The following is a 23,717-nucleotide window of genomic DNA, read 5'->3' as shown; positions in this document are numbered from 1 at the left end:
GTCGATCTTGGTTTGATCCAATCAGCGCACTAGAACTTGTTCCACCATGGCTCCTTGCTTGCGCTTCCAGCGAGTGTTGAGGATGGCTCGAGGCACCGCTGGTACATCAGAGAGTACATGAAGTACTGGTTCAACCGGCGTACCTGGGAGCACCGCGCGGCGCAGCATGGAAACGTGAAAGACCGGGTGGATTGTGGCTTGCGGGGGCAGTTCCAGTTTATACGCCACCTCGTTGATCTTGCTAATGACAGGAAAAGGACCGTAGAACCGGAACGAGAGCTTGTGAGTAGCCCGTTTTGCCACTGACGACTGGACATAAGGTTGCAGTTTCAGAAACACTGTTTGGGATCTCCACTTGTCAGCCAGCATGGATGGAAGATGAGCTCCAGCAGCTCTTCGACGACATGAAGCTGCACGCTCGTGGGGCAAGTGTGGTCCTGCCCCCAGCGCTCGCGACACTTGAAGCAAAGGCCATGTGCTCGCCGATACTCGCGCAGCGCCTTGATCTTGGAGTTGTCGCCACAGTTAGTGTCGTTGGTCCGGCGCTCGGGCGCGGCCGGTGTCGTAGGAGGCCGCCCCTATGGAGGAGGGGGCGGGAGCGGCATGGGTATGCCCGCGTCGCCAGATCCGCCGCCCGAGCCGTGGTGGGTCGACGAGGCCGCTCCCAGGTGCCGCCGTCCGCCACTTCCTCTTGCAGTAGTGCTAGTGCACACACCGTGTCCAGGTCAGGCGGTCGTTGCACCAGCACAATCGCCCGTATGTCCGCCCGAAGTCCCTCCATAAAATGAGTGAGGTAATAATAAGGATGAATTGAGTCAGAGTAAGCAGACAAATGACTGATAATTTGCTCAAATCGTTCAATGTAATCTGCCACAGTTGTTGTTTGTGCAAGCGTGTAAAATTGGCGGATGAGGAGCTGATGGCGATCTTGGCCAAAACGGGTGCACAACAAGGAAGAGAACGATTCCCAGTCAAATTCAGAGAGTTTCTTCTGAATCGACTGCAGCCACACTGAGGCCGTGCCCGAGAAGTTGAGCGTGGCCATGGGAACCCAGAAATTCTCCTGAATCGCGAACATATGAAAGTACTGCTCGCACAATGTCTTCCAGAGGCGTGGGTTCTCGCCAGAAAATTGGGGAAACGCAATGGATGGGTGCGTCTGGCCGATCCCCGCGAGCAACTGGCTCGCATGTGCATAAGGAGAGGGCAGAGGAGCGGGGGACATGGGAGTGAACTGACTGTTGGCCGGGGTGGACACCGACGCGAACGCCGGTGCCAAACCCCGCGGTAGGATGTCGATGCCGTGGCCGATCGGCCCTGATGCGCCGCCGCCCTCCGGACCCTTGTTGTCGTCCATCGGGTCGCGCAGGGGAGCGAGTGTCGGAGCAGCCTTGGGCGCGAGCGCCTGCTCCTCCTCTGCCGCGGGTCGCGCCTGTTGGAGTTCGGCGACCGCGGTGGAGAGCCTGTCGACGCGCCGTTCCAGCTCCGGGCGCCAGGCGACCAGATCCTCCAATTTGGCCGCCGTCGAACGGATATCCGCCAGGATTCCGCCTAGCGAGGAGGTCAACTTGTCGAAATATTCCTTGAAGGCGGGATCCATGGCGCTGATTCGATCCCTGATCGATTTTTGCCGCCGCGTCTCGATGAGGTGCGCCAGCCTCAAATCCAAGGCTCTGAATACCAGACGTTAGCACCCAGGTAGTATATCACACGATCTATTACACTTGCTCACGAATTCGAGTATCTGGTAGCGATTACAAGGAGTGGTACACGAATGGGAAGGGGATCGGGAGAGGAACAGGGAGCCGCCGCCGCCGGGTGCCGTGATCCACTGGATGCTTTGGCCTTCTGCGCGTGTGCTCTTAAGTAGTTGGTGCCTCCGCTAGGTCGCACCCACTCTGGGCCTTGGTTCCGCGGGTTTGGCTTCCTTCGCCTCGCGGGCTGGCCCACACCCGAGGCCGTATGCTTGACGAGGAGAGGGCCTGGGGTTGTAATGGGCCTGACAGCTTCCATCAACAAACTGTTTTGGAAGTCACATAACTGGACATTAGATCGCTAATTTTTAGTGACTTACTTGCATAGTCATTCTTTTCCGAATTTTGGTTGAAACACACACACTTCGAATGAATATATGGAAGCGTGCACAAGCTTTTGTATCACCACAATTTTTATAGTAGTCAGACTAATGCGCCGGTTGCAAGACCTGTATGGGATATAATTTCCGGTTGTAGAAACTGGTGACATCGGGACAGCAGCGTTGCTTTGTCTGTAGGCGTAGACACGATTCTTAGACGAGACACACGAGGGCGGCATGCACATCCGTAAGTACGTCCCCACTTTGTCTCCAGGCTGCAGATCGAGCCTATATAAACTCCTCGAACCAGCAAAGCACACAGACACAGGGCAAGCTAGCTGATAAACAAGCACACAGGGCAGGAGCTCAATCCCCGCCATGACAGGCACTACCAAGGTCGCAGTGGTTTTTGCCATTGTTCTTGTTTTTCTGCAGGCGACATGCTCCGTTTCTGGGCGGCCCACTGTTAGGGAAGGCAAGTTTGAACTTCGACAGAACGTCCCGGCGACGATGACGGTGAACGGCTTCCAGCAAGGTGAGCCGGGCGGCGGGCCGGCGTCGTGCGATGGTCAGTTCCACAGCGACGATGAGTTCATAGTGTCGCTGTCGTCGGAGTGGTACGCCGACGGGGCCCGGTGCGGCAAGTTGATCCGCATCGCCGACGACGCCAACCTTCACATAAGCGCCAGGGTCGTCGACGAGTGCGCCGGCTGCGACAACGAGGTCGGCGCGTCGATACATATCTGGAAGAACTTCAATCTAGACCCCAGTGTCGGCCAGGTGGACATCAAATGGTCCGACGTGCCGGACGAAGCCTAACTTAAACGGAAACTTAAACATGCATGCATGCATGCATCCATGTTGTCAGTCCATCGGTGGATCGAGTTATTTGCTTTCAAGTTTCAACTTTCAACTCTGTATTTGTAACTGGGGTATGCCTCAGTCCCTTAATGTCTCAGCGTTGGTACTCTTTGCCCGGCCGTCTTCGGAGCAGAGTAGTTACGTAGCTGAATAATAATGTACTCCCTCCGTAAACTAATATAAGAGCGTTTAGATCACTACTTTAATAATCTAAACGCTCTTATATTTGTTTAGAGAGGGAGTAATAAACTACTCCCTCCGTGGAGCCCTGTATCACTTTCTTTTTTTGGCATGTTAGGGTTATTGCCCTAGCGTGGTGAATTGCTTTATACATAGGGAAACGACTAGCACATATGCCCGTGCGTTGCAACAGGTATAAAAGTAAATAAATATGTACTTAGAAACTTGAAAAAATACCACTCAAACAAATTCAACAATATTAGAAAAACTCACAAGGACCATTCTTGAAAAAAAATCCATCACTTTTTCGCAAGAAAATTAATAATCCATCACTGTCTTGATTATTGATTAACTTGCAATAAATTGATCAACGCAACTGAGCTACATGCATATACATAACCAGATTAAATTTCATCCACACCAGATATGTGTACATGCTCATGTATGTGCATGGGTTCAGAAAACACTAACTGGAACGTTATGAAATAATATTATAGAAACAACAACTTGAACATGTAATTGTAGCGTATATGACCAAGCCTTTTCAATTGGGGACTTCACCCTGTATGTAAATTATGTTATATGAATAGACATATATTTGGATCTCCAACCAATCCTAGAGGCTGGGCTTGGTGGGCTCAACCTGTGCATCTGCATTGGTTTGTACGAATTAGAAATATCAGACAAAAATAAGATGTGTGTAAAACTACTATCAAACATAATATGCAACAATTGTTAATTGTTGTACATGGTGACAAAAAGAGGTATATTATATCTCATTGGCGAATTTGTGATTAGATTGTTTCTGATGTGCATTACAATTTTTCAAAAAAGACAATTGCCATAATATTACAAGTATTCTCATCAGAACCGGCACTGTCAACCACGAAGCAGCGTGTGATCTTGGCAAGCTACCACCAAAGGGGTCATATTGCGCCTGATGCTGTTGAGACAAAGACATAGTGACCTTTTTTTTGGGGGTTTGGCCACATCGGAAAAATCCAACATGTGCAATAAAGCTAGGTGTACCAGAAATATTAAGTTTCTAGGTTTTCTTTAGAACCGACCAGTGTAGCTGTCATTAAATATATGAAGTATAATAGACTATTATCAAGCTTCTAGGATAAGCCAGGGAGACATAAGTCCAGAAATTGGTACCAAGAGGGATTCACGTACCAGAAAATGTCAACGTCTCGATGGGGGAAAAGTCAGAAAATTTAGTGCGAATCCATCTGCTGAACTGCCGGTCATAAAACTGTTATTTTACGTGAACTCATACCTGTACATCTGCTTGGATGAGGTCCGGCCGGCATGCACGTAGGTAGCATGGCTCTTGGTGCCTGATCAGCTGGTTGTGCATGCACGTACATCTGCTTGGATGAATTCCGACATGCACATAAATATCAGAGATTCATGAGGAAGTAATGGGGGTGGACAACACTGAAGTCACTGGCCACGATCTGGGCTAGGATCCGATAGCCGGTATCCATGCGTTTGCAACCGTCCTCACCGCGTTGCTGGCCGATGTGGAGTCCTTCGCATCAACGAATTCGCCGAGTACCGGCGAAGTCTCGCGGCTGCCATCCTCCGCTTGGTCGGTCTCGCCGCTTGCCCGCTTCCCTCGCACAGAATTCGCCGAGTATCAACGACGCCTCACAGCTGTCGTCCTTCGCTTACTCGCCGAAGCGTTTTCGCACGCGCGAGATCGTTCTCGCCGCTTCGCTCGCCCGTGTGCGGTGCGTGTCCGTTCCAGAAGGTGCACATATAATATTATATGGGTCAAGTTTAAGCAGAGTCCTTACGGGGTATTCTTTTGATTGGAATCCATTAGGGAAAGGATTCGTATCCCTGTGCTCTTCCTCGTGACACAAACCGCTAGCGATGCGGTGCTTTTTCTTTCCAATTTTTTTTAATGTAACCAATAAAATCACCTAAACGGGACGAAACCAAAAATATCACTTTGCTTTATTAGTAGGTATAGATATAGATATAGATATAGAGGTATAGACATAGACATAGATATAGATATAGATTAGAACCATCTGGCCGATTCTATGTTCCGTGATCGCTGTGTGAAGAGCCTGCCACATGTCGGACCAGTCCCACACACCGTAAATCACAATTTTGCAATATCGTCCATGTTTCTAAAACATGTGCAATGTTGTAGTGCCAACTCGATGGTGCACACATATTTCTGCAACATAACTTCTGTTAAAAAAAATAGTTATGTAACACGGCATATACCATATGTTGCAAAAGTGAAAAACGACTCAGCACTGGATTTGTGTTCGATCTGACGGCTTGGGAGCTGGTGGATCCTTTAAAATAATCCGCCGGCCGACGTGTATATATGAACCAGGGTGAAATCATGTTTCGAGGAGGAGTTGACGATGGGGTGACGCGGTGCTTCCCCGTTTGCTGAGTGTCGGCAAACATGCACTGCAAAGCGATTGTGCCTGTAGTACAGTCGATCACTGGATGATAATCCTTTTGTTTTTTAATAAGCCATTTAATTGCATTTAGTAAAAGGTGATTATATATTTCATGCAAAGAAAATGTGTGAACAAAGTGACAAAGCACGGCAGAAATTCAATCGATGCATATGCTAAGGTGTTTTTGAAGTGATGAGATCCCCCACACACATTCTCCAACTCATGTAGTTTGCCAACACGAACGCGAGCGCACGCACACACGAGGCGATCTGATGGTGCAGATCATGTCCACACTGAGGCGTCATAGCAAGAGGGAGATTCATGACTGTTGTGAAGGCCAGAGAGTGCATCTTGTAATTTTGGTTATCAATTTTTAATTCCAGTTGCGGACCAATTTGTGGTTGGATGTTTTTGAGGACAATAGTATTCCCCGCTGATCAGGGTTCAAGTTCTATACTTGACATTGGTGTTCGCATTTTCCTGAATATATTCCGGCTTTTCAGCGATGTGCATTCAATGGGAGGAGACCTTCCCGTCAACTATGAAGGTGTCTGTGGCAAATTAGTCAATTTCAAGATGTTATGCCGGCTCAGTTTCTCGGAGGTGCTCATAGGGGTAGGGTGTGTATGCATGTGTTCATAGGAATTAGTGTATGCGCATATGTATGAGCGTCTGCGTCTGTACTGTGTTCAAATTTTCCTTTTAATTCGAGTTGCCTTCTATACCTACTAGTAGAACGCTCATGCGTTGCCTCGGGCCTTTTAGGCTTTTTTTCCTAGTTGCATATACATATACCCATATTATTTTATAAAACTCGGTTAATTTTTGGCTCCTTCCAATAATATCATCTTGGGACCTTTATCAATAGATTACTTTTTAACAATGGATCATTTTTTAAGAACAATTATTTGTATGCATCTCTTCCGATTGTGTAAAACTCAATAAGTTTTTAGTCCGAACCATTATAGTAATCATGCTTTTTAGTAGGGTGAGTTGCATCCCGATTTTAATAAACTGTAGGCTTGCCTGTAAATACTTGTCGGTAATTATTCTTCAGAAATAATTTGTTACGATATGTGATATTTTTTACTATATAAAAAAGTATGTGGCATTTCTCTCATAGAAAACAATTGTTTTTCCCTAAAGAAAACAGCAAGCTGCCGCTCCTTTTCTTCTTATCTTAAAAAAGAAACAATATTCTCTCTCTATCTCTCTCAATACACACATATACACACCGAACGACACAACACTCACTCACATATCATTTCCCCGGCCAGCTCTCCCCGCTATGGCGTCTCCACCTCCATCTCTCCCCGCCATGGCTTCTCACTGCTGCATCCCCTCGACACATGACATTCAGCCCGCACCTTCCTCTCACTGCCGTCTCCTGCTGGAATTTTGTCTATTTTGGGCCTATCCCAATAGCAGTTTCAGAAATTCTTAATAAATCGTAGAGGCCCACGCAGCCCATTTGTGCAAGGCAAGAGGTGGAACTAAAGTTTAGTCCCACATTGCTAGTTTAGAGGGAGTTGGACCTCTTTATAAGGGAGGTTCTTTCCCCACTTGTATGAGTATGGGAACAAGAGGGACATCCACGCGCGCTCCTCCTCCGCCGCCAGTCGCGCCGCGGGTTGCGGGAATGAGCCGAGCCGATGTCTAAATTTTTGCCACGCACTACGGGTATACGAAAGGTCACACGGAAGCTGAAAAGATTTTTGCGAAAGTGGAGTTCGAATGCGAACGGTGCAGCCCTTCGGCTGCTGGCTGTTCCCTTCATCTCCGTCTCTTCGTTTCGCCTCCCGTCGCTGCCCTCTCGCCTCCTTCTCTTGCGCCTATAAAAGGGAGTCCTGTACGGGAGAAGGGTGATAAGGTTTTTGGGGAGCGCTCCGCGCGACTACTGACTTTTCCATCACGGAATCCGACGACTACTTCCCCGATGACGACTTCTTCCCCGACATCGACAACCTCATCGACGACATGGCTGGAGAGGATGTCGACCCCAAGTCCAGTGCTTCTGCTGCTGCTGTCCCGTACGTATTCTTCCTCTTTCTGTTAGAGACCCTGCTACAGTTCCTTGTTCTAGTGTTTTCCCTAGATATGTTAGACTCTGTTTCATATATGCAACTTGCTATACTATCTGCTCTAGATGTGTTTAGTTACAGTTCATATATGAATATGCTGTTTACCTTCTCTTTATCAATTCGCATGACTTGTTTTATCACTGCTATACTAGTCGTGCTTTACCTATTATTTCTGTTAATAAAATCATTTGGTAAATTGCTCATATTTCCAACAATCCAAAAACCTTATCATAGGCCATTTACCCCAAGTGGTTTTGCTGCTTCCATGAGACCTCCTATGTTTGAGGGTATCCACTATAAGAGGTGGTGCGTGAGAGCAGTCTTATGGTTTCAAACCATGAGTTGCTATGACGCCACTCTTGGCAAACCTGAAGGGGAGCTTGATGCTCAACAGGCACAAGCCTTTCAGAAAATGGATACTCTGTTTAAGGCTGCTCTCTTGAGTGTTCTTGGTGAGAACATAGTTGATGCTTATGCATCAATTGATAATGGAAAATATATGTGGGATGCACTCGAGGCCAACTTTGGGGTCTCGGATGCTGGCACTGAGCTGTACATCATGGAGCAATTCTATGATTACAGGATGACTGAAGAGTGCTCCGTGGTTGAGCAAGCTCATGAGATACAGTCATTTGCTAGAGAACTTGAGCACTTCAGTTGTATGCTACCGGACAAGTTTGTTGCCGGAGGTATCATCACTAAGCTTCCTCCTTCGTGGAGGAACTTTGCTACCTTACTAAAACATAAGAGACAGGAGTTTTCCGTCCCGGATCTCATTGGCACTCTTGATGTGGAAGAAAAGGCGAGAGCAAAGGACACACGTGCTCGAGGTATTGAGGGAGGATCTAGTGCCAATCTGGTACCGAAGAAGAACTTCCAGCCCCACAAGTTCAAGAACAAGGGAAAGTTTGATGGTAAAGCAATGTTTGATGGGAAGAACAAGGCTGTGCAACACACGAACTTCAAGAAGAAGAATGATAAGAAGAAAGGTGCTTGTCATGTGTGTGGGGATCCTGATCATTGGGCTCCTAGTTGCCCTAATCGCTATGACAAGCGTCATCCTGGGAAAGGCGGCAAGACCGCTAATGTTGTCATTGGAGACACTGACATGAAGGATGCTGGGTATGGTATATTTCCCACTATTCTTTCAGTATGTCATTCTCCTGATTGGTTGATTGACACGGGTGATAATGTGCATGTATGCGGTGATATTTCCATGTTTTCGTCTTATCAGACCGCAGGGACTTCAACCGTGCTGATGGGCAACGGTTCAAGTGCTTCTGTTCGTGGTGTTGGCACGGTCGATCTGAAGTTTACTTCGGGGAAGATCGTGCGGCTGAAGAACGTGCATTATGTCCCCTTCGTCAATAAAAATCTTGTTAGCGGATCTCTTCTGTGTATAGATGGCTACAAGCTTGTCTTTGAGTCGAATAAATTTGTAATATCCAAGTATGGAACCTTTGTTGGTAAAGGTTATGAGTCAGGAGGCCTGTTTCGTTTATCCTTATCAGACGTTTGCAATAAAGTTGTTAATCATATTTGCAACAATAGTGAATCAAATGTGTGGCATTCACGTCTTTGTCATGTTAACTTTGGTTGCATGTCGGGACTAGCGAAGTTGAACTTAATCCATAGTTTCACCACTGTCAAGGGATCTAAGTGTCAAGTTTGTGTGCAAGCTAAGCAACCTCGTAAGTCTCACACGACAGCGGAAACGAGAAATCTTGCACCACTAGAGCTCATACATTCAGATCTATGTGAAATGAATGGTGTTTTGACAAAAGGTGGAAAGAAATATTTCATGACGTTAATTGATGACTCCACTAGATACTGCCGTGTGTATGTTTTGAAATCTAAGGATGAGGCTTTGAACTTTTTCAAGATCTATAAAGCTGAAGTGGAAAATCAACTTGATCGAAAAATCAAGAGGCTTAGGTCCGACCGTGGTGGAGAGTATTTTTCCAATGAATTTGATGCTTTTTGTGCGGAACATGGTATAATCCATGAGAGGACGCCTCCCTATTCACCTCAGTCAAATGGGGTGGCCGAAAGAAAGAATCGTACTCTAACTGATTTGGTTAACGCCATGTTAGACACATCAGGTCTCTCCAAGGCATGGTGGGGGAGGCGATATTGACGGCATGTCATGTCCTAAACCGAGTTCCCACAAAGAACAAAGAGATAACTCCATTCGAGGAATGGGAGAAGAAAAGGTTAAAACTCTCTTATCTACGAACATGGGGTTGTTTGGCGAAAGTCAATGTTCCAATTCCAAAGAAGCGGAAGCTTGGACCAAAGACTGTGGATTGTGTTTTCCTGGGATATGCTTTTCATAGCATTGGCTATAGATTCTTGGTTGTAAAATCTGAGGTACCTGACATGCATGTCGGTACGATCATGGAGTCGAATGATGCGACTTTCTTTGAAGATATCTTTCCCATGAAGGATATGGCTACCTCATCTAATCAGGAGATGCCTAGTTCATCGAATCAGGAACCAGTTACAATTACCAAACCTGCCATTTCGATGGAACACTTTGAAAGTCCTATGGAGGAGAACAATGAAGTTCCTACTAGGAGCAAGAGACAGAGGACTGCAAAGTCCTTTGGTGATGATTTTCTTGTGTATCTCATAGATGACACTCCCAGTTCTATTTCAGAGGCCTATGCATCTGAAGATGCTGACTACTGGAAGGAAGCAGTTCGTAGCGAGATGGATTCCATCTTGGCGAATGAAACTTGGGAGATAACTGATCGTCCTTATGGGTGCAAACCTATAGGATGCAAATGGGTATTCAAGAAGAAGCTTAGGCCTGATGGTACTATTGAAAAGTACAAGGCTCGGCTCGTGGCTAAGGGTTATACCCAAAAGGAAGGTGAAGACTTCTTTGATTCTTACTCACCTGTGGCTCGACTGACCACTATTCGAGTTCTACTTTCACTAGCTGCCTCGCATGGTCTTCTCGTTCATCAAATGGATGTTAAGACTGCTTTCCAAAATGGAGAGTTGGACGAGGAAATTTATATGGAACAACCAGATGGGTTTGTATTAGATGGTCAGGAAGGAAAAGTGTGCAAGTTGCTGAAGTCTTTGTATGGACTCAAGCAAGCACCCAAACAGTGGCATGAGAAGTTTGAAAGAACTTTAACAACTGCAGGCTTTGTTGTGAACGAAGCTGACAAATGTGTGTACTATCGCCATGGTGGGGGCGAGGGAGTTATCCTTTGCTTGTATGTTGATGACATACTGATTTTCGGAACAAATCTAAATGTTATTAAGGAGGTCAAGAATTTCCTATCTCGCTATTTTGAGATGAAGGATTTAGGAGTGGCTGATGTCATTCTGAACATCAAGTTGTTGAGAGACGATGGTGGTGGGATTACATTGCTTCAATCTCACTATGTGGAAAAGATCTTGAGTCGCTTTGGCTATAGTGACTGCAAGCCCTCTCCAACACCTTATGATGCAAGTGTGTTACTTCGAAAGAATCGAAGAATTGCTAGAGATCAATTGAAATATTCTCAGATTATTGGCTCGCTTATGTACTTAACAAGTGCTACAAGACCTGACATCTCTTTTGCTATTAGCAAACTGAGTTGGTTTGTCTCAAAACCAGGAGATGTGCATTGGAAAGCTCTAGAGAGAGTTTTGCGTTATTTGAAAGACACTGCAAATTATGGAATTCACTACACCGGGCACCCAAAGGTGCTTGAAGGGTATAGTGACTCAAACTGGCTCTCAGATGCTGATGAGATAAAGGCCACGAGCGGATATGTATTCACTCATGGAGGTGGCGTTGTTTCTTGGAAGTCGTGCAAGCAGACCATCTTAACGAGGTCAACAATGGAAGCAGAACTCACAGCACTAGATACAACTACGGTCCAAGCAGATTGGCTTCGTCGGCTCTTGAATGACTTGCCGGTTGTTGAGAAACCTGTACCAGGTATCCTTATGAACTGTGACAATCAAACTGTGATCACGAAAGTGATCAGCTCAAAGGATAACATGAAGTCATCAAGACACGTCCAGAGAAGGTTAAATCCTGTCAGGAAAATAAAAACTCCGGAGTTATTGCATTGGATTATATCCAAACGTCTAAAAATCCGGCAGATCCTTTTACTAAGGGTCTATCACGTAATGTGATAGATAATGCATCGAGGGAGATGGGTATGAGACCCACAATATGAGTTGTTCACAGTGGTAACCTATTCTTTGTGATCGGAGATCCCGTGAATTAGATGTGGAAGACAAGCTGTTGGTCAACTGAGGGGAGAGTATCCTTACTATTCACAATACCACTCCATTTGATGCAATACTCTCCTAATCTGCATGGCAGGTTGATGTATATCTTAATGTGTTCTAAGTGGCTCATTTAAGCAGAGATGTTATCCTGCAGAACATCTTTTAAAGAACACACCTATATGAGTCTGATTGTCAAACGTCGCAATCTATGAGAGTAGGGTTCTCTCTAGTAAACTCATGAAAGGTCACGGAGTATGACGCATAAGCTCCACCCGCGGGGAAGACCCACGGTAGCCACGTATCGGTCAAGGCTTTATGTGAAGCTAGATTCGCAGAAAACTTGCAGTTCAAGGCCCAGTCCACTGTTCAAGTTGCTTACTAGTGTAGCATAGAGTTCTAGGTGGAAGTTTAACTTAACAGTCTCCACTTCAGTACCGGTATATAAAACAGTGTTTTGGAACCAAAGGCAATTTTTGTGTGCCTCTGGGATCTGGTGGGGGATTGCTGGAATTTTGTCTATTTTGGGCCTAGCCCAATAGCAGTTTCAGAAATTCTTAATAAATCCTAGAGGCCCACGCAGCCCATTCGTGCAAGGCAAGAGGTGGAAGTAAAGTTTAGTCCCACATTGCTAGTTTAGAGGGAGTTGGACCTCTTTATAAGGGAGGTTCTTTCCCCACTTGTATGAGCATGAGAACAAGAGGGACTTCCACGCGCGCTCCTCCTCTGCTGCCCTCCTCGCCACGCCACGCCTCGCCTCGTCACGACGCGTTGCGCCGCGGGTTGCGGGAATGAGCCGAGCCGATGTCTAAATTTTTCCCACGCACTACGGGTATATGAAAGGTCGTCTCTTCGTTTCGCCTCCCGTCGCTGCCCTCTCGCCTCCTTCTCTTGCGCCTATAAAAGGGAGGTCGTCTTGGGGAACGTAGTAATAATTCAAAATTTTCCTACGTGTCACCAAGATCAATCTAGGAGATGCTAGCAACAAGAGAGAGAGGGAGTGAAGATTGCTAAGCGGAAGCGTTACAAGAACGCGGTTGATGGAGTCGTACTCGCGGCGATTCAAATCGCGGAAGATCCGATCTAGCGCCGAACGGACGGCGCCTCCGCATTCAACAAACGTACAGCCCGGGGTCGTCTCCTCCTTCTTGATCCAGCAAGGGTAGAGGAGAAGTTGAGGGAAAGCCCCGGTAGCATGACGGCGTGGTGGTGGTGGAGCTCGTGGTTCTCCGGCAGGGCTTCGCCAAGCACTATGGAGGAGGAGAGGGCTGCACAAGGGGAAGGGTGCGGCTGCCCTCTCTCTCCCTCACTATATATAGGGGAAAGGGGGTGGAGGAGGTGCCCTAGGGTTCCCTAGGGGAGGGGCGGCGGCCACAAGGGAAACCCTAGATGGGTTTGGGCGCCCCCACCCCTAGGAAACTTGCCCCCCAAGCCGGGAGGGGTGGCTGCCCTAGGGGAGGCGCCCCCACCTCTCCAAGTTACGTGAGAGGGGTTGGGAGGGGCGCACAGCCCCTTAGTGGGCTGGTGTGCCCCCTCCCCTTGGCCCATAAGGCCCCCCAACGCTTGCCGGGGCCTCTGAAACACCTTTCGGTCATGCTGGTCGTCACCCGGTACTCCCAGCACAATTCCGGACTCCAATACCCTTCGTCCAATATATCGATCTTCACCTTCGGACCACTCCGGAGTTCCTCGTCACGTCCGGGATCTCATCCGGGACTCCGAACAACCTTCGGTCACCACATACTATTTCCCATAACAACTCTAGCATCACCGAACCTTAAGTGTGTAGATCCTACGGGTTCGGGAACCATGTAGATATGACCGAGACGTTCTCCGGCCAATAACCAACAGCGGGATCTGGATACCCATGTTGGCTCCCACATGTTCCACGATGATCTCATCGGATGAACCACGATGTCGGGGATTCAATCAATCCCATATACAATTCCCTTTGTCCACCGGTATGTTACTTGCCCGAGATTCGATCGTCGATATCCCAATACCTCGTTCAATCTCGTTGCCGGCTAGTCTCTTTACTCGTTCCGTAACGCATGATCCCGTGGCTAACGCATTAGTCACATTGAGCTCATTATGATGATGCATTACCTAGTGGGCCCAGAGATACCTCTCCGTCATACGGAGTGACAAATCCCAGTCTCGATTCGTGCCAACCCAACAGACACTTTCGGAGATACCTGTAGTGCACCTTTATAGACACCAAGTTACGTTGTGACGTTTGGTACACCCAAAGCATTCCTACGGTATCCGGGAGTTGCACAATCTCATGGTCTATGGAAATGATACTTGACATTAGAAAAGCTCTTAGCAAACGAACTACATGATCTTGTGCTATGCTTAGGATTGGGTCTTGTCCATCACATCATTCTCCTAATGATGTGATCCCGTTATCAATGACATGCAATGTCCATGGTCGGGAAACCATAACCATCTATTGATCAACGAGCTAGTCAACTAGAGGCTTACTAGGGACATGTTGTGGTCTATGTATTCACACATGTATTACGGTTTCCAGTTAATACAATTATAGCATGAACAACAGACAATTATCATGAACAAGGAAATACAATAATAACCATTTTATTATTGCCTCTAGGGCATATTTCCAACAGTCTCCCACTTGCACTAGAGTCAATAATCTAGTTCACATCACTATGTGATTGTAATGAATCCAAAACCCATGGGGTTTGTTCATATCTCGCTTGTGAGAGAGGTTATTAGTCAACGGGTCTGAACCTTTCAGATCCGTGTGTGCTTTACAAATCTCTATGTCATCTTGTAGATGCAGCTACCACGCGCTACTTGGAGGTATTCCAAATAACTGCTCTACTATACGAATCCGGTTTACTACTCAGAGTCATCTGGATTAGTGTTAAAGTTTGCATCAACGTAACCCTTTACGACAAACTCTTTTACCACCTCCATAATCGAGAAAATTCCTTAGTCCACTAGTTACTAAGGATAAGTTCGACTGCTGTCATGTGATCCATTCCTGGATCACTCTTGTACCCCTTGACTGACTCATGGCAAGGCACACTTCAAGTGCGGTACACAACATAGCATACTGTAGAGCCTACGTCTAAAGCATAGGAGACAACCTTCGTCCTTTCTCTATCTTCTGCCGTGGTCATGTTTTGGGTCTTACTCAATACTCGCAGCTTGTAACACAGCCAAGAACTCCTTCTTTGCTCATCTATTTTGAACTCCTTCAAAATCTTGTCACGGTATGTATTCATTTGAAAGTACTATTAAGCGTTTTTGATATATCCTTATAGATCTTGATGCTCAATGTTCAAGTAGCTTAATCCAGGTTTTCCATTGAAAAACACTTTTCAAATAACCCTGTATGCTTTCCAGAAATTCTACATCATTTCTGATCAACAATATGTTAACAACATATACTGATAAAAAATTCTATAGTGCTCCCACTCACTTCTTTGGAAATACAAGTTTCTCATAAACTTTGTAAAAACCCAAAATCTTTGATCATCTCATCAAAGCATACATTCCAACTACGAGATGCTTACTCCAGTCCTTAGAAGGATTGCTAGAGCTTTGCATAATTGTTAGCATCTTTCAGGATTGACAAAACCTTCTGGTTGTATCACATACAACCTTTCCTCAAGAAAATCGTCGAGGAAACAATGTTTTTTTGACATCCTATCTGCAAGATTTGATAAATAATGCAGTAACTGCTAATATAATTCCAACAGACTCTTAGCATCGCTACGAGTGAGAAAATCTCATCGTAGTCAACTCCTTGAACTTGTCGGAAAACATCTTAACGACAAGTCGAGCTTTCTTAATGGTGACACTTACCATCATTGTCCGTCTTCCTTTTAAAATTCATCTGCACAAAACATCCTTACGACCATCAAGTAGTTCTTCCGAAGTCTATACTTTCTTTTTATACATGGATCCTCTCTCGGATTTTATGGCCTCGAGCCATTCGTCGGAATCCGGGCCCACCATCGCTTCTCCATAGCTCGTAGGTTCATTGTTGTCTAGCAACATGACTTCCAAGACAGGATTACGTACCACTCTGAAGTAGTACGCATCCTTGTCGACCTACGAGGTTTGGTAGTGACTTGATCCGAAGTTTCATGATCACTATCATAAGCTTCCACTTCAATTGGTGTAGGTGCCACAGGAACAACTTCCTGTGCCCTGCTACACACTAGTTGAAGTGACGGTTCAATAACCTCATCAAGTCTCCACCATCCTCCCACTCAATTCTTTCGAGAGAAACTTTTCCGCGAGAAAGGACCTGTTTCTAGAAACAATCACTTTGCTTCCGGATCTGAAATAGGAGGTATACCCAACTGTTTAGGGTATTCTATGAAGATGCATTTATCCGCTTTGGGTTCGAGCTTATCAGCCTGAAACTTTTTCACATAAGCGTCGCAGCCCCAAACTTTTAAGAAACGACAGCTTAGGTTTCTCTAAACCATAGTTCATACAGTGTCGTCTCAACGGAATTGCGTGGTGCCCTATTTAAAGTGAATGCGGTTGTCTCTAATGCCTAACCCATAAACGATAGTGGTAATTCGATAAGAGACATCATGGTATGCACCATATCCAATAGGGTGCAGTTATGATGTTCGGACACACCATCACACTATGGTGTTCCAGGATGTATTAGTTGTGAAACAATTTCCACAATGTCTTAATTGTGTGCCAAACTCGTTAGTCAGATATTCATCTCTATGATCATATCATAGACATTTTATCCTCTTGTCACGACGATCTTCAACTTCACTCTGAAATTACTTAAACCTTTCAATAATTCAGACTTGTGTTTCATCAAGTAAATATACTCAGCATCTACTCAAATCTTCTGTGAAGTAAGAACATAACGATATCCACTGCGTGCCTCAGCACTCATTGGACTGCACACATCAAAATGTAAATGTATTACTTCCAACAAGTTGCTTTCTTGTTCCATCTTACTGAAAACGAGGCCTTTCAGTCATCTTGCCCATGTGGTATGATTTGCATGTCTCAAGTGATTCAAAATCAAGTGAGTCCAAACGATCCATCTGTATGGAGTTTCTTCATGCATATATACCAATAGACATGGTTCACATGTCTCAATGTTTTCAAAAACGAGTGAGTCCAAAGATCCATCAACATGGAGCTTCTTCATGCGTTTTATACCAATATGACTCAAATGGCAGTGCCACAAGTATGTGGTACTATCATTACTATCTTATATCTTTTGGCATGAACATGTGTATCACTACGATCGAGATTCAATAAACCATTAATTTTAGGTGCAAGACTATTGAAGGTATTATTCAAATAAACAGAGTAACCATTATTCTCCTTAAATGAATAACCGTATTGCGATAAACATAATCCAATCATGTCTATGCTCAACGCAAACACCAAATAACAATTATTTAGGTTTAACACCAATCACGATGGTAGAGGGAGCGTGCGATGTTTGATCATATCAACCTTGGAAACACTTCCAACACATATCGTCATCTCACCTTTAGCTAGTCTCCATAGCCTTTTATTTCGAGTTACTAACACTTAGCAACCGAACCGGTATTTATTACCCTAGTGCTACTAGGAGTACTAGTAAAGTACACAATAGTATAACGTATATTCAAAATACTTCTGTCGACCTTGCCAGCCTTCTCATCTACCAAGTATCTAGGGTAGTTCTTCAGTGACCATTCCCCTCATTACAGAAGCACTTAGTCTCGGGTTTGGGTTCAACCTTGGGTTTCTTCACCAGAGCAGCAACTGATTTGCCGTTTCATGAAGTATCCCTTCTTTCCCTTGCCCTTCTTGAAACTAGTGGTTTTACTAACCATCAACAATTGATGCTCCTACTTGATTTCTACTTTCGCGGTGTCAAACATCGCGAGTTGCTCAAGGATCATCATGTCTATCCCTGATATGTTATAGTTCATCATGAAGCTCTAATAGCTTGGTGGCAGTGACTATGGAGAACCATCACTATCTCATCTGGAAGATTAACTCCCACTCGATTCAAGCGATTGTAGTACTCAGACAATCTGAGCACATGCTCAACGATTGAGCTTTTCTCCCTTAGTTTGCAGGCTTAAGAAACTTGTCAGAGGTCTCATACCTCTTGACGTGGGCACTAGTCTGAAATCCCAATTTCAGTTTTTGGAACATCTCATATGTTCTGCGATGTTTCAAAAACGTCTTTGGTGCCACAATTTTAAACCGTTAGCATTACGCACTGAACTATCACGTAGTCATCAAAATGTGTATGCCAGATGTTTCGCAACATCTACAGACGACGCTCGAGGTTCAGCACACCGATCGGTGCATTAAGGACATAAGCCTTCTGTGCAGCAATGAGGACAATCCTCAGTATACGGACCCAGTCCGCATAATTGCTACTGACAACTTTCAACTAAATTTTCTCTAGGAACATATCTTAAACAGTAGAACTAAAGCGTAAGCTATGACATAATTTGCAAAGACCTTTTGACTATGTTCATGATAATTAAGTTCATCTGATTATTTAATGAACTCCCACTTAGATAGACATCGCTCTAGTCATCTAAGTGATACATGATCCGAGTCAACTAGGCTGTGTCCGATCATCACGTGAGACGGACTAGTCATCATCGGTGAACATCTTCATGTTGATCGTATCTACTATACGACTCATGTTCGACCTTTCGGTCTCTTGTGTTCCGAGGCCATGTCTGTACATGCTAGGCTCGTCAAGTCAACCTAAGTGTTTCGCATGTGTAAATCTAGCTTACACCCGTTGTATGCGAATGTTAGAATCTATCACACCCGATCATCACGTGGTGCTTCGAAACAACGAACCTTCTCAACGGTGCACAGTTAGGGGGAACACATCTCTTGAAATTTTAGTGAGGGATCATCTTATTTATGCTACCGTCGTTCTAAGCAAATAAGATGTAAACATGACAAACATCACATGCAAATCATAAAGTGACATGATATGGCCAATATCATCTTGCGCCTTTTGATCTCCATCTTCGAGGCGCGGCATGATCACCTTCGTCACCGGCATGACACCATGATCTCCATCATTGTGTCTTCATGAAGTTGTCTCGCCAACTATTACTTCTACTACTATGGCTAGCGGTTAGCAATAAAGTAAAGTAATTACATGGCGTTTTTCATTGACACGCAGATCATACAATAAATTAAGACAACTCCTATGGCTCCTGCCGGTTGTCATACTCATCGACATGCAAGTCGTGATTCCTATTACAAGAACATGATCAATCTCATACATCACATATATATAATTCGTCACATCGTTTTGGCCATATCACATCACATAGCATACCCTGCAAAAACAAGTTGGACGTCCTCTAATTGTTGTTGCATGTTTTACGTGGCTGCTATGGGTTTCTAGCAAGAATGTTTCTTACCTACGCAAAAGCTACAACGGTGATATGCCAATTGCTATTTACCCTTCATAAGGACCCTCTTCACCGAATCAGATCCGACTAAAGTGGGAGAGACAGACACCCGCTAGCCACCTTATGCATTAAGTGCATGTCAGTCGGTGGAACCTGTCTCACGTAAGTGTACGTGTAAGGTCGGTCCGGGGCCGCTTCATCCCACAATGCCGCCGAATCAAGATAAGACTAGTAACGGCAAGCAAATTGAACAAATCATCGCCCACAACTACTTTGTGTTCTACTCGTGCATAGAATCTACGCATAGACCTAGCTCATGATGCCACTGTTGGGGAACGTAGTAATAATTCAAAAATTTTCTACGTGTCACCAAGATCAATCTAGGAGATGCTAGCAACGAGAGAGAGAGGGAGTGCATCTTCATACCCTTGAAGATCGCTAAGCGGAAGCGTTACAAGAACTCGGTTGATGGAGTCGTAGTCGCGACGATTCAAATCGCGGAAGATCCGATCTAGCGCCGAACGGACGGCGCCTCCGCGTTCAACACACGTACAGCCCGGAGACGTCTCCTCCTTCTTGATCCAGCAAGGGGAGAGGAGAAGTTGAGGGAAAGCTCCGGCAGCACGACGGCGTGGTGGTGGTGGAGCTCGTGGTTCTCCGGCAGGGCTTCGCCAAGCACTATGGAGGAGGAGGAGGAATTGGAGGAGGAGAGGGCTGCACCAGGGGAAGGGTGCAGCTGCCCTCTCTCTCCCTCACTATATATAGGGGGAAGGGGGGTGGAGGAGGCGCCCTAGGGTTCCCTAGGGGAGGGGTGGCGGCCACAGGGGAAACCCTAGATGGGTTTGGGCGCCCCCACCCCTAGGAAACTTGCCCCCCAAGCCGGGAGGGGTGGCTGCCCTAGGGGAGGCGCCCCCACCTCTCCAAGTTACGTGAGAGGGGTTGGGAGGGGCGCACAGCCCCTTAGTGGGCTGGTGTGCCCCCTCCCCTTGGCCCATAAGGCCCCCCAACGCTTGCCGGGGCCTCTGAAACACCTTTCGGTCACGCTGGTCGTCACCCGGTACTCCCAGCACAATTCCGGACTCCAATACCCTTCGTCCAATATATCGATCTTCATCTCCGGACCACTCCGGAGTTCCTCGTCATGTCCGGGATCTCATCCGGGACTCCGAACAACCTTCGGTAACCACATACTATTTCCCATAACAACTCTAGCGTCACCGAACCTTAAGTGTGTAGACCCTACGGGTTCGGGAGCCATGTAGACATGACCGAGGCGTTCTCCGGTCAATAACCAACAGCTGGATCTGGATACCCAGGTTGGCTCCCACATGTTCCACGATGATCTCATCGGATGAACCACGATGTCGGGGATTCAATCAATCCCGTATACAATTCCCTTTGTCCACCGGTATGTTACTTGCCCGAGATTCGATCGTCGATATCCCAATACCTCGTTCAATCTCGTTACCGGCAAGTCTCTTTACTCGTTCCGTAACGCATGATCCCGTGGCTAACTCATTAGTCACATTGAGCTCATTACGATGATGCATTACCGAGTGGGCCCAGAGATACCTCTCCGTCACACGGAGTGACAAATCCCAGTCTCGATTCGTGCCAACCCAACAGACACTTTCGGAGATACCTGTAGTGCATCTTTATAGACACCCAATTATGTTGTGATGTTTGGTACACCCAAAGCATTCCTACGGTATCCGGGAGTTGCACAATCTCATGGTCTAAGGAAATGATACTTGACATTAGAAAAACTCTTAGCAAACGAACTACATGATCTTGTGCTATGCTTAGGATTAGTTCTTGTCCATCACATCATTCTCCTAATGATGTGATCCCGTTATCAATGACATCCAATGTCCATGGTCGGGAAACCATAACCATCTATTGATCAACGAGCTAGTCAACTAGAGGCTTACTAGGGACATGTTGCGGTCTATGTATTCACACATGTATTATGGTTTCCAGTTAATACAATTATAGCATGAACAATACACAATTATCATGAACAAGGAAATACAATAATAACCATTTTATTATTGCCTCTAGGGCATATTTCCAACAGGTCGCTCCTCCCAGAGAGACGCACCAGAACTACACCTTCCCTTGCCATCGGTTCCATCTCTGAGCTGCTGTTGTCTTCCTCATCCCGGCTTGCGGCGTGCACCGCGAGTCGGGAAAGTAGGCCTCCGAAACCGCACCACTTTGAGTCCTGTACGGGAGAAGGGTGATAAGGTTTTTGGGGAGCGCTCCGCGCGACTCCTGACTTTTCCATCACGGAATCCGACGACTTCTTCCCCGACGTCGACAACCTCATCGACGACATGGCTGGAGAGGATGTCGACCCCATGTCCAGTGCTTCTGCTGCTGCTGTCCCGTACGTGTTCTTCCTCTTTCTGTTAGAGACCCTGCTACAGTTCCTTGTTCTAGTGTTTGCCCTAGATATGTTAGACTCTGTTTCATATATGCAACTTGCTATACTATCTGCTCTAGATGTGTTTAGTTACAGTTCATATATGAATATGCTGTTTACCTTCTCTTTATCAATTCGCATGACTTGTTTTATCACTGCTATACTAGTCGTGCTTTATCTAGTATTCCTGTTAATAAAATCATTTGGTAAATTGCTCATATTTCCAACATCTCCCCTCCTTTCTACAGCGTCACCCGCCCCTCCGCTCGCCTCCACAACATCCTAGGCCGATTCCTGGTGCCAACGAGTGCACACCATCGTAGCCAACTGCTTGAAAGCCTAGAGACGGAGCAACATTGACTCCTTCAAGCAGAGGTAGCTGGGAGTAGACGTTGTGTCGGGATCCATATGTGTCTGCATTGTTGTATTTCTTCCCACGATCTTACGGTGTTATTCGTCCAATGTGCTGTCTTTTTTTACGCATGTAAGCGATGTTGAGGTTGTGGTGGCACTTTGGCAGTAGAATAAGTCTTACAACCTCCTCCCTGTATTTGATAGTGTTCGCTCTAACATCAATTGTAGGCTGGTGTGGGCATGGTGCTCGCAATATCAAAAGAGGCACAGTGCTAGCACGAAACAAGTACTGATCGAACTGCCGGGCATAAAATAAGTCTTTTAGGCCTGAAGTACAAATTCAAATCCGTGGTCCACATTAAACTACCCACACAAGGGATTCAAATCCAGAGGTGCCCCACAAAAGTCTCTCAGAGGGCGGGGGAACTTCCATTAACCAACGCACGCATAGCAGGGTCAAAAGATTTGACCGCCCTGTAACAAATTCGAACTACGCTTCACTGTCTCACTCCAGGATCTCGAAGTACATGAAATTTGGCAGGTCTCCATTGTACCCATCATGATGACAATCTAACACACAATTCTTTTTCGAAGCTGATCCAGCAGTATCTGAGCAAAACAAAAAATGCAGAGGTCAGCATGACAATGTGTGATTGCTGGTGGTGGCGCTCGCGGCGGTGTGGGCTTCAGCCGGCCCTTGCGTGCGGCGACCTTTGGTGGCGAGGGTGGTGGCGTTCTGCTGCAGGAAGGCTCGGGGCTGCCCCTCGGGGTCCCGGCGTGGATGTGGGCTGCCACGGCGTGGTGGTGGCTCATGGCGGTGGTCTGCGCTGTTTCACGGCGGCGGCTGGACTTCTTCGGCGTCGGTCGGTTTGTGAGCACCCTTGTCGACCTTCGATTCCTCTTATCGTCGTTCGGACGTTACCTTCATCAAAGGGTTGGCCCTCTCCCAGTTGCGGTCCATCGCTCTCGCGCCTGACAGCAGGACCGGACTCGTCTCGCGCCCGGCAGCAGGACTGAGCTCGTCTCGCGCTCGGCAGCAGGACTGAGCTCGTATTGCGCCCGGCAGCAGGACCGGACTTGTCTCGCGCCTGGCAGCAGGACGGGCCGATGGAGGCCAGTTTTGGCCGGCCTATTGAGTCTCGGCGTTGGGGGCAGCTCATGAGTGCTAAAGGCGGGGCCTTTCCACTCGTTCCTTTGGTTGGGGTAGCCTTCGGTGGCGGGTGAGGTGGCGTCGAGGTCTTGGATGCCGGGGCGGCGGCCCTGGTGGTGGTGTCGCAGTGCTCTTGGGCAAAGCCCGGGGCTTGGTGCTGCCTGGTGACCATGGTTGTGTGGGCGGCATGGTCGTCGGGGTGTGGCGTTCAGGGGCGGTGAGTATTGGCCGGGGTGAAAACCTATTCTATCTACGGACGGACCGGCGGCGGCGAAGCATGCTTCCTTCTTGAAGGCGTTGTCGCGGCCATTATTGCCCGTCGTGTTGCTTCAGGGGAAACTCTGACCCTCGGGTCGGGCGGTGGCAGCGCTCCGGTGTCGTATCCTTCCTGAAGGCGCCGCCTTGGAGCCCACGGTACCCCGTATGCGGCTTCATCTCTTCCCGGTGGTGTGTTCACGGCCGAGGACCCGGCGGCTCCTGTAGTGCTTGGGGTGGTGTTATTGCGCTCAGCG

The 23,717-nt window shown here is 46.8% G+C and overlaps 1 protein-coding gene and 1 long non-coding RNA gene across 2 annotated transcripts; one reads left to right on the top strand and one right to left on the bottom strand.

Annotated features, from left to right (window-relative positions):
- The first annotated feature begins 1,854 nt into the window (after nucleotides 1-1,854).
- LOC123124140 (putative ripening-related protein 7) lies at nucleotides 1,855-3,063 on the top strand. The gene has a single exon (XM_044544820.1). It carries the CDS (start codon nucleotides 2,453-2,455, stop codon nucleotides 2,891-2,893), a length of 441 nt encoding a protein of 146 aa, XP_044400755.1. The 5' UTR covers nucleotides 1,855-2,452; the 3' UTR covers nucleotides 2,894-3,063.
- Nucleotides 3,064-3,463: 400 nt separating this feature from the next.
- On the bottom strand, nucleotides 3,464-4,852 carry LOC123124139 (uncharacterized). Its single transcript, XR_006460991.1, has 2 exons — nucleotides 4,626-4,852; nucleotides 3,464-4,485 (listed from the first exon to the last, which is right to left on the bottom strand). It is a non-coding gene; the product is annotated as an uncharacterized lncRNA (long non-coding RNA).
- Nucleotides 4,853-23,717: the final 18,865 nt, after the last annotated feature.

This window comes from Triticum aestivum, chromosome 5D (genome assembly GCF_018294505.1).
Source record: "Triticum aestivum cultivar Chinese Spring chromosome 5D, IWGSC CS RefSeq v2.1, whole genome shotgun sequence".
Classification (NCBI taxonomy): domain Eukaryota; kingdom Viridiplantae; phylum Streptophyta; class Magnoliopsida; order Poales; family Poaceae; genus Triticum; species Triticum aestivum.
The sequence above is the reverse complement of the archived record's forward strand: the minus strand, read 5'-3'. Positions and strand labels throughout refer to the sequence as shown.